Source organism: Euwallacea fornicatus, chromosome 27 (genome assembly GCF_040115645.1).
Source record: "Euwallacea fornicatus isolate EFF26 chromosome 27, ASM4011564v1, whole genome shotgun sequence".
Taxonomy (NCBI): Eukaryota; Metazoa; Arthropoda; class Insecta; order Coleoptera; family Curculionidae; genus Euwallacea; species Euwallacea fornicatus.
In genome coordinates, this window is record NC_089567.1 from 1,740,052 (window position 1) to 1,752,101 (window position 12,050).

Here is a 12,050-nt window from a genome sequence, read left to right on the forward strand (position 1 = left end):
TCAGTCAGCTGCGATTGTGACTTAAAGCAAAGTTTCACAATAAATAAATCAATGCTATGAAAATTACTCGACACTTTCCAGGAAAATCTGTTGAAACTCATAATGGCGTTTTGTGGCTCTCACGTTCTCGAGGTATAACTCCCTCGGATTTCTTCCTCAAAGGTTACTTAAAAAACAAAGTGTACACTCGAAAGTTTTGAAAACGATTAAGAATTACAAATATGTGTTAGAGCCAGTCAACACGATTAACCCAGAAGTGCTAAACATAGATTTAGATTCGACGGTGTACAGAACGTATTTATGTTTAGAAAATAATGCTGATTTAGTTGAACATTTGTTATTATTTGAAACTTCTATTCAATTCACGTTTAAAGATTTCGCGAATGTTGTTGTTATTAAAAACATAATTTGAATAAATTAATTTTTTTCTTATTTTATGCCGATTTGAGGAATACGCGTGAATAATCATAATTATGCACGCGTCAGACAAATTTAAGGTTTTACACCATTTTCATGGTTTTAACGGTTCCACAGCATTTATTCATTTATTGTGTACCATTGTTTACCATTGTTGTAAGTCAAAATCATCTCCGACTTATCGGAAAATGTTTTAATGGCCGTACCTCATAGAGTTTTTGAGAGAAATACCAAATGTAATACACGGCCAAAAAGAGAATTTTACCAAGATTTTAAAAATTTAAATATCCGATATTGCTCCTATCAAAAGTTTGACAATTTATCTCCGAAAGCTAGAACCTAACCACCAAAACTGGCAACACTGCTAAGAAGGTCTCAAGAAAGCTCCTGAGGACTGTAAAACCTTCGTTCTTATAACTATTTATTATATTTTCAAAAAAACCAAAACCACCAAATTCGTTTTTTTCCGGATATCTTCGTAATCATTCGGAATTTAGCTGGCACAAAAACATATTATTAATTTATATCAAATTTCGCAAGTCTTTCCTAATTTAAGCGATGCTGCGTCTATCACCCTTTTCGAGATATCCGTGCTATTCATCTTTATCTGAGATAGACTGTATAAGAAATAAACATGGAAAATGTGTGAAATACTTCGAAATTCTTCTTTTTAATCGTTAAAGAGTGAACAATTTGCCTTAAACATTTAAAACGTGCTTTTAGACGTTTTTCCTTTAGAAAAAAAATCGGAATTTTGCACCATCACACTATCCTCACTTGGATTCGCAACATTTCTCCCATTTAAACAGATCAGTTTCTACTACTGGGTACCATATCCCAGGCTGAACATCCTTATTCTGGACACTCTGTACAACCAATTACAAGGGTTTGTTCACACGTTGCGTTAACTTCACAAGCACAAATATGTAAGATAATATGTAATGAGATGTAATAAGATAATAAAACTTGTAAATGAATGTGAATGAACCTTACTAGTGTTGAATCAGTGACATAATTGCGCCATTATTTTTCTTTTAGTGGTGGGACGAAGTTATGGATATTTTTGATGGGGTACGATCATCATCTTTACATTATCAACTAACTCACTCAAGGTTTAATTTTCTAATTTACACAATGGCAAAACTAACCTAAAAACCTTATTTTTTGCATTAAACATCTTCTATACACTAAAAGCTTCCGTCTACGTATGTTTGGATATGTAACTAACACTTGTCTCTCCATTGAAGTGGCTAGATGAGAATGCAGAATTGCCCAGATACGACGTCATGCTTTCCAGAGCTATGGCTAGATGCGTAAGCTGGTGATGCCCTAAGCATGTGCGATTGAGCAACCACAGTACTTTATCGTACCACCTTTTTTAAATTGGTGACACACCATCATACCTTGCGCAATAAATTGTGTGCAACGATCGTTTATGCCCCGTGAGAGTTGTGCGTGTGTGTTTGTGCTTACGATTTTTTTTTTTTGCAACATGGTGCACGTCTGACCAAAATTACTTCCAAGTTGTGAATCTACGTCGTGAATTTATTTTTTTCTTTAATTACACCTCTGGTCATTTTAATCACTGCGAAGAAAAACCTCAGGAAGAAATCCTGAACACCAGAATGCACACGAAATTAGCACTAGTGCCAGAAACGACGTAGCAATATGTTACGGGGGTTCAAACAGCACAATACTTGAATCCTAAACTCAAATATCGTGTCGTGGTGCCAAAGGACATAACAGTTTCAAACAGTTTTAATGATTTTAAATCTGAAGACGTCTCTTCTAAAAACCTGATTCTTAACTCAGTATTACTTGACTGCCTTCGTGACCAATTAGGAAATTAGAACAATTTCGAACGAAATCTCATCTTATCGCTACCTACAAAAATCGTAAATGATATTCTTTATAACACTACTTCACTGGGACTGTCGTTTTGAGCCCCGAAAGGGCTGTCGCTCAAACAGCAATAGCCCTTTCGGCAAACGCACTCCGACGAGGTTTAGAAACTTTCCCCGCGCCAAAAGAAATAAAAAAATGGATTTTAGAATTCTGCAAAAATACACACGAGGTCCATACCAAAAAGGACAAAGAACTGAACTCCAAGAGTATCTTGAACTTGAATTTGAACTCACTATTTACTACTCACACCATTTTTAAGGAAACTGTAGTTCTCCATTGAATAACACATGTTTACCTCAAAAAAGCACCAATTGAAGCATGAATTGTTCTGGCATGTTTTACATTGAAAATTTTCTTGCCACCACTTCCTTCTCAGAGCTAATGTGGCTTTGGTTTCTATTAGCCTCATAATTTAACAGTCCATAAAGCCCTAAATAACAGCGTTTCTATTTTAAGCATCTGGAACAACAAAGCAGAGCCCTTCCACAAAAGCCTCGAAGCTTTATCAATCAGTAAGTAAAACTAACTTATTGACAGGAAAAAACATAATTTTTTACCCACTTACAGAGCTCTCAAAGAATCTGGATATGAAAGTGACTCAACTCTAGTGTTCAAACGGAAAGAAGAGACAGCAGCTAGTCAAATAAGTCCCAAAGAGCAACGAGAGGCTTACAAATCGATCCAGAGAGGAGGAGATGTACCTTTTCAAGGTTTAAGGAAGCTTGCTCCGGAGAGACCTAAAGGTACTATTCAATTGAAAGTTCCCAGTAATTAACAACAGATCCCGTTACCCACTAAAACATTTTTTTTCTGTGCATGATGTTTTTAGCTTCTTACTCAATCCTGTACTAAAGGTGGTGGGCTCAGGCTGCAAGAAGGTTTGATCTTCTTTCTACTATGGCAATTCTTTAATGAGTTTAGACAGGCTTCACATTCAACACATACAACACGAGATCAAATCAAAATTTCCTCACACGTACTTAGGTTACCAAAGGGCACCAAACTACTTTACATGTTAACCTCCTCCTATGTTGCATATTGTTTTCACAGAAACGGACCTGGTGGAGTTCTTCCCGATATCTCCTACTTTGACGAAGATTCGCATTCATAAGAGTTTAGTACCTCCTCAAAAGCTCGTTATACCTCCGCAGGAGTACTTCTGCTACCCTGCCACGGTACATCAAAAGACTTTCGCCAACTTTAAGCGCACAGCGCCCTCTGCTACAAATATTGGCAATGCCTCATCCCCAACATGTCCTCCTTCACCTCCCAAAAGAAAATCCTCGAGAAACAATACAACTTTGAGGCTAATTAGTACCATGAAAGTAAAAACTGAAAAAAGTCCCACGTGCAAAAGACATGAAACTTGCTTTAGTCCGGGTCCTAGTGTTGATAGAAGTAAAGTCAATTATTTAAGGGATAAAATAACCTGCAAGCTTTCTCCAGGAAGCAGGAGGAAACTCAGTGTTATGAAGAAAATAAGCACTTCTCCAGACATGAAATCAAAAATCAGCTCCACTCTCACTACTTCGAAAGACCCTAAAAACTCTACGAGAAAGGTGGTGCAAAGTACCACCAAATTCCAGTCGAAAGGTCTCTACAAAAGCGGATCTGTGGGAAGCATCAACAGCAAGAAGAGCTCGACTGAAAGTCTATATTCCAGGACGTCAACTCCTATTAAAACTTTCGGAAGTGAGAAAAGAAAATTTGAACTCACGCTCCCAAAGCTTAACCCGAAAGCACGGGGAAAAACGGACGAGCTTTTATCACCCACAGAAGTTAAAAAAGGTATTAGAAACATTTCTGCCCAATACAGAGAATCTCAGGCAAAGCTTTCCTCATCTGACACCAAAAAAATTCCTATTAAAGTCGGTATCACTGAAAAGGGAAAGAGCATATTACGCGTTAACAGAAGTAATGTCAAGGTGAGGACAGCTACAGAGTCTTTAAATGGTAAAAAGCCTACAAACTTGAAAGTAAAGCCAAAGGCGCAAGCCCAGAAATCTAAATCAAATTTGACCAATGGGTCAGCGAAACAAGATCAAACTCAATGCTTGAGTAAAGCAACGGGGGCTGATATTGCGAGGCAGCTAGACCAATTTCATGTAGTTGACTCAAACCATTTCTTTCGAAATCTATTTCTCCGAAATCGAAACATTAAATATTCTCTTCCGAAAAAACCTTGGTTAGTGGAAAAAACCAACCAGCTAATCAGGAGAAGAGCCACTATGTCAGAGCCCAGTGTAGGAGCGATGAAAATATACCTCAATCATACGCGACCAGTTACTGACTCCAAGTTCAAAAACTTAGATACCATTCGCTCCAGAAGCGTCAGTCCCAAGTCTGTGACTTTCAGTGACAACGTCCGAACAAGCAAGAGAAGCAAGAGTCTTCCGAGTAAACTCATAGTGTTCTCGGAGACCTCCAGGCCAATATCACCAGCAATGCCAAAAAGAAAAAATCAGTTGGTCACTATAGCGCGCAGCCCCAGTCCTCCTAAAAAGTTGGTGTTCACCGAGACTTCCAGGCCTGTTTCACCTATAATAACCCGTAGGACGCGTTCCCCAGTAAAACAAGATATCACTATCGCTGATATTCGAAGCCCTAGTCCTAGAACAAAATTCTTTTTCTCCGAAACTAGCCGTCCCGTTTCACCAGAAGTAAGAAGAAAAGCAAAACTACTCCAATCCCCGCCGGTGTCTCCAACAATGCCACCAAGATCACCTTCGTGCAGAAGAATCATGCAAATCAAGCAACAAAAACCTCAAGAATTATCTATTTACACATGTCCTGAGCTGAATCACAGCACCACATCTCTTGATTCCTTCAGGAGCGAGGACTACCAAGTTTACCTAAAGGATTTGGTCTTTGGGGAGAAAAGTGAAAAATTTAAAGATTTAAATCACTTCTACACGAATATTGAAAAAGTTGGAAAGTTGGAGCAAAAATTCTCATTAAAGCCTCGAAAAAGAAATGAAGATGAGATCATTGATTACGATAGATGGATGGAGGTGCGCAGTAGAGAGAAGGCTGAACATGAACTTAGGCATCTCTACAACCACTTGAAGAGTCATGAAAAGGAGAAAGGATTCTTGTTCTTGCCCAAGGACGTGGAAAAGTTCAAGTGGAAGCGTGAACTTGATAGAGGGTTGCGGATAAAAGAGAAGTCAGTAGAGAACATAAAGGAGGAATTCGAAAAGCTGAAATGTGAAGAAAGCGAGTTAGAGAGTGCTAAGAGACGAGATCTAGCATTAAGAAAAGATGTTTATAAACCTTTGTGGAGGGGAATATCCGTATTGAACGCAGCCCACAACCTTTCAGAAAGGCGTAGCCAATCTGAAGGCAGAGTGAAGACAATTAAACAGAAGTTGCTTTTAGACACAGACAGCCTGCTCACGCGGAGAATCGGTTCAAGAATTTGGAGCAGTCTCTCCATGGAACAAGTGAATAATTTAAAAAGACAATTGCAGGAAATATATGGAGATGAAATAGACTCTCCCAAAGGAAGCAAGGAATTCGTGGTGGAAGTCCCTCAGAAAGTGGAACGACATTATGTGCCACAATTGACCGTTCGAAGAAATTCTGAAAGTTCCAAACATGACTTTATAAGCGAAGACCAAAAGAAGGTGCTTTCCCAAAGCATTAGCAAAGAAGTGTTGGCAAAGATGACCCAGAAGCGCAAAGAAGATAAATTAGCCCTTCCTCTTGTTGTGGGTAAAGAAGTCTTGGGAGCTATGGCAAGCCACGAGGCCGCATTTAAAGCTCCAAAACAAGAAGAGCCACAAAAACCTCTAATTAAAACAAACGCCGTTGCACCATTGACTAATAAGCAAAGCTCCATCAGTGAAACTGAATCAGCAAGCACTGACGACTCAACTAAGACGGTAATTAACTTGCAAGACGTGCAGAAGAAAGTAGAATATTTTGAGAAGGCCAAAGATCAAGACACTTTTGTACCCACTGTGTACAAAGCAGCTGAGGAAGGTAGCAGTGAAGAGGTTTCAGAAGCTGCCAGCCCCACAGAACCGCCTAGAATCTCTCATTCGAAGTCTTACCAAAGCTTCAAAGAGTACTTTGGGGAAACCGAGCTAGTGAAATTCGCCACCCTTCCTTTAGCTGCAACGAAAAAATCTGACTACAAATACACAAAAAAACCCTATTTAAGGGCCTTAGACATGAGTCCTATCCGCACGATTTCAGAGGCTAACTCATTTGATAGTCTCACTAGAAGTCGGTCAACCTCTCCTTACTGTGAGGAAGCGCAGGCATTAACGAAGAAAGGTGAGGTGAAGAAATTAAGAAGACAGTTTGAGTTTTTCGAAGACTTCTTCGGCGAGAAGAAGTTGAAGAGATCTCGCAGCGAAAATGACTTGAAAGTGTACGGTCACGTGGACGATCTCCGCCGAAAATACGAATATCCAGTGCATTCTGGAAGAGGCAGATCACGAGTGAAAAGAGGAGGGATGGTTTCGCCAGTGTGGCTTAGGGCGGAAGATCGATATATGCCCCATATAAACATTATTAGCAAAATTGCATCGTTATATTCGTTTTCCAAAAATAGAAGAGATAAAGCGGTCATGAGCAGAAGCATGGAGGAGTTGGCTGAAATTCTCGGATGCCCTGTAGGGGAGGTTAGTGAACGAATTCATTCGTAAACGTGACAATTTATAATATTTCCCAACTACAGGTGGAAAGAATGAAAGAAAAATTCGACAAAATGCGGGATCACGAAATATCTTTGATGGGCCACATGTACACCTCCTCCCCGAACATTAAAGAACTCAGGGATATCACTCCCTACCTTACAGCCAACTGGATAGCACATAGATTCCCACGTTCCGAAGACAATACGCGATCATTATCGTCCCCGGAAGCTTCTGTAGCTTCGAGGGACACGACTCTCGTAAGGAGGGATAGAAATAGGTCAAAAAGCTCATCCCCGTTTAGAAAAGACGGGGTCACCTTGAACGGGGCGTGCAAAAGGAGGAGCAGCCAAAAGTTCGAGTCATCTTCAAGGTATACTAAAGGTGGGGCATTGCGGACGTTAGATAAGACAATGTTTATGTGCACCAAGGTTGAGGGCAACTAAACTAAGAGCACTAAGAATTCGAGAAGCAACAGCACTTTTTAGTTATCCAATAACATGATCTTCTGATTTAAGTGACGCGTGCATGGTACACCCTGTAGATGGAGACTGTGTTTAGATTTTCTATGTTGATTTGGAACAGATAAAGGAAATAGTACGAGAGCATAACCTTCAAAATGTCAATACCGTAAATTCACAACACGTTCGTAGCATTAGTGATATTAGCGTTATTAGAATTTAATTATTGCGTTACTCTCTTAGACATTTGATACGAAACGAAAGTTGTCCCAGAAAATTATGGCTAATAATTACTTTATAATATTGGTTACTTTCCTTCCATTTCGAATAAAACACGTCTAATCGTCTGATTAACTGAATGTAAAACCGTATTACAATCAGCAGCAATCTGATGATAACATTTAAGGTCGAAATTTGCAATTTTAAAATTGTTAATCGCATGAAATTTTAATTTTTGAATTATAAACCGGGAAAAAAAACCAATCTGATTTTAAACTGTTAGTTTAGAAATAATCAAAAGAAATAACCGCGATTTCGGAATTTCCATATGTAGAGCACAAGTCTGATATAGCAAACTGCTTTTCGTTTTGTCGATACCTCTGCTAGGTACTCATAGAGTCTTAAAGTCATGAAAAAAAAACTTAATAGGAGTAGATGAGCTTGTATGAACATGTGGTTCTTTCCTCACATGAGCCATGGGGAAAATCATCCTGCAAATATAGGGTCATTCCTAGGGTCCCGTTAAAAGTTTGCGGGGTTCTAACATGGCTAGAGATCTGAAATTTTGGATACCGATGTAATGGAGTTTGATCTGTTGAATTAAAATATTGGTATATGTGGTATGTGTAACTGACAACAACTTTGTTATTTTAAATGGCACACCCTGTATTTTATTACATTTTCGAATTTCCCGGAAGATTTAAACCCCAGTTTATCTATCATATGCTATAGCTATGATGAACCGTTTTCGAAATAAATGATTTCTTTTACTGATTTGGCAACAAACAGCTCTAAATTGAAAAGTGCCTATCTTTTCAGCTATCACAGCTACAGACCCTTATTAGTTATCTGTATCTTTCAATATAATACACTTTTCGGCTTTACATACAGGGCGTGGAAAAATTACTGCGATATCAGAAGGATATATAAGCACTAAATGAGAATCTTAAATAGAACACTTATACTTTTGGAGGGCATCTGAAAGATCAATAAATTCTCTATCGAAGAGTATTATACATTAATATAATTGTTTTCAGTTGTTTTTGAGATATTGGCAAATATTAGAATCTTCGATAGTAAAAGAGACCACTTGTTAGTTGGTTTGGTTAAGAGGAGGTTATAATAACATATAATTATAAATTCGTCACAGTACAGCAGCTTCTTCCTGAGAAGCATTTGATCTGCTCGATCCAAATCAGCTCCAGAGAGCTGCAAACATTCATGTTCTGAATTCAATTCAAGAATGTCTCAAACCAAACGGTGGCCATTTTCAGCAGAATCTCTAATTTTAGAGAGGATTTTTCTTCATATATCCTGAAAATTTGATCAAAATCGAACCGCAAATAAGGGAGTTGCAGCTTTTTAAAGTCGTCAAAAATGTCAAAGTTTCGTCATTTTGCGCGAAAATCGTCACTCTTTGGCGTTTTTGAAAGGCTGCAACTCCCTTATTTGCGGTTCGATTTTGATCAAATTTTCAAGATATATGAAGAAAAATCCCCTCTACAAGAATGTTAAAACCACATTGAAAAATATCCACCGCACAAGAAGTTTTCAAAACGGAGTTTTTTTTAAACGCTGGAAAGCACTCTAAAAGTTAAATTTTCAAAAGTTGCTCAATTACGCAAATCGAGTTTCGGTTTGAATTTTCATTATACAAAATTTGAACAAAATCAGTCAAAAGTTACGGTTTACAGAGTTTTTTTTCGGCTCTACGGATATTTTTTTGAGTGACTGTATATCCTTCTGATATCGCACTAATTTTTCCACGCCCTGTATGTAAATCCAAAAAATGTATTATATTATTAGGAGTACAAATGAATTCGGTCCGTTTTTTGGTGTTAAAAAATGCATTTATTTGTAAACAAAATGAATGAACAAATTAATTAAAGTATTGGCCATCGCTGGTTATTACTTCTTCCCATCCCTCCGGCAATTTTCGAATTTCCTTTTGGAAAAAAAGATTCATCTTTTGAGGCAATCCAAGTTTGAAGCCAAGTTTCGATTTCTGCGAGAGAAGTGAACCGGCGACCTGCCAAATCATGCTGCATTCTTCGAAACAACCAACAATCCGAAGGAGCAATATCCGGAGAATATGGCGGGTGCGGTAAAACATCCCATTTTAACTCTTCCAAATAATTTTTGACAACTTTAGCGACATGAGGTCGAGCGTTGTCATAAAAAAATATAACTTTATCATGTCTTTCTTCATATTTCGGCCCTTTTTCTCGCAATGCACGGCTCAAACGAACTAATTGGAGTCGATACCGATCGCCCGTAATAGAATCGCCAGGTTGCAGTAGCTCATAGTAAACAACTCCCCTTTGATCCCTCCAGATACACAGCATGATCTTCAAACCATGGATGTTTGGTTTTGGTGTTTATGTTGAGGTGGATGGCAACGACTGTCCGAGCTTAGCATAGTATTTTTTCTTTTTGGGGTTGTCGTAGAATATCCACTTTTCGTCCCCCGTCACTGTCCTATGCAAGAAACCTTTTCTTCGTTGCCTTTGAAGAAATTGTTCACAAGTGAATGATCGCCTTTCAATGTCTCTCGGTTTGAGTTCATAAGGCACCCAATTCCCTTGTTTGTGAATCGTGCCCATGGCCTTTAATCGCACAGAAACGGCTCGTTGGGTTACTCCCAATGATTCTGCAAGCTCCTCTTGCGTTTGACTTTGATCTTCATCAAGTAACGTCTCTAAATCTGTGTCTTCGAATGTCTTTGGCTGTTCCGAACGGGGCCTGTCTTCAACACTAAAATCTCCATCCTCGAAACGTCGAAACCGTTCCCTACATGATTTATCGGTTGGAGCAGTGTCACCATCAACTTCCACAAGCATTCGATGGGCTTCAGCTGCGCTTTTCTTCCAATTATAGCAGAAAAGTAAAACTTCCCGCAAATGCTGCTTCGTTACCACAAACTTCGACATTTTTAACACAGTAAAAAACACGGTTTTTGTATACCCTCCTAGGCGATATAACCTGATATTATTAGCACGTGTCTAACCTTCCTAAAACCACCAAAATCAGTTCTCACTGTGGACCATTCATAACAGCCGAAGCCATTTTTTAAAAACGGACCTAATTAATTTGTACCCCCAATAAAAGATACAGATAACTGATAAGGGTCTGTAGCTGTGAAGCAGCTGAAAAGATAGGCGCTTTTCAATTTAGAGCTGTTTGTTGTCAAACAAGTCAAAAAAATCATTTATTTCGAAAACGGTTCATCGTAGCTATGGCATATGATAGATAAACTGAGATTTAAATCTTCCGGGAAATTCGAAAATGTAATAAAATACTGGGTGTGCCATTTAAAATAACAAAGTTGTTGCCAGTTACACATACCATATATACCAATATTTTAATTCAACAGATCAAACTCCATTACATCAGTATCCAAAATTTCAGATCTCTAGCTATATGAGAACCCCTTAAACTTTTAATTGGACACTCACCGTGAATGACCCTGTATAGTCGTTATTTATGAAGGTAGTTTAGGTGGAGTTTTTAGATTGATATTACTTACGAGATTGCGACAAGAATGTCCAATAAAATTTTCACTTTCTTCACGTTTGTAACGAGTTTCGATGAAGTTATCATCAAGCGTTTATGCTTTAAAGAAACATCACCCAATCACAGCTTCGTTAACAAAATGAAAATACCCGTAGAAGATCATTTTGCCGTTGTCCCATATGAGACAATGCGGCGAAACATGTTGTGCTGGAATCGATACGGTCCATTTAAAAAAACACCCCCTCGAAATGTAGACAATGAATGAGTAAAGATTACCATATTTGTTTAACAACAAATACATAAATCGTAGCTCGCAAGTCAAACATTAACATTACACCTGTCCAAGTATAAAACACTGCATGAGCGCTTTCAGAGATTTTCAATAAATATCTGACAATTATGCTACTACAGACCACCTTGTGACTACAGCCAATTTTACCAAGCACTCGGGTGTCATACAAGGAATGTTTGTCGTTTCAAGTCACCTCCCCGAACTCGTCGTTTTTGTGGAGATAACGTGCAACGCTCAGTAACTAAGACATTTCTTGTTTGACACGGACCAATTACACAGACCAATCCAAGCTAAAGGCATGATTGTCAGATATTGAGCTTGGGTTTATTTGCTATAAGATGCCATTAAATACTAGAAAAGGCTGTTCTTTTTGAGTAGACCCAGAATTGCCTCCGCCCCCACCACCTCCAAAAGGTCAGGGAGGAGTAAGGAGCCAAGAAGGTAAGAAACGTTTCCGTTTAAGTAATTTTTTTAGCTGACGCAGCCGCGATTCACGTGAAACTCAGACAATAAATAGTTTCAGCTTAAATCCGAGCGATTCCTTGAACTTACACAAAGTTGGTCAATATGACTCTAAAATCGACTGGAAATTATAAATAA

The 12,050-nt window shown here is 38.5% G+C and overlaps 1 protein-coding gene across 15 annotated transcripts in view; it reads left to right on the plus strand.

Moving 5' to 3' along the window:
- The window catches only part of CAP (Cbl-associated protein), a 96,739-nt gene that overhangs the window by 66,999 nt on the left and 17,690 nt on the right, over positions 1-12,050 (plus strand). For 10 of the 15 annotated variants that reach the window (XM_066297120.1, XM_066297128.1, XM_066297119.1 and 7 more), the window contains 7 exons: positions 1,456-1,488; positions 1,665-1,730; positions 2,779-2,834; positions 2,890-3,065; positions 3,373-6,953; positions 7,010-7,349; positions 11,829-11,891. In XM_066297120.1, the coding sequence (XP_066153217.1) occupies positions 1,456-1,488; positions 1,665-1,730; positions 2,779-2,834; positions 2,890-3,065; positions 3,373-6,953; positions 7,010-7,349; positions 11,829-11,891 (4,315 nt within the window). The remainder of the gene's footprint in view (positions 1-1,455; positions 1,489-1,664; positions 1,731-2,778; positions 2,835-2,889; positions 3,066-3,372; positions 6,954-7,009; positions 7,350-11,828; positions 11,892-12,050) is intronic. The other 5 variants (XM_066297134.1, XM_066297133.1, XM_066297132.1 and 2 more) reach the window with 3 other exon arrangements.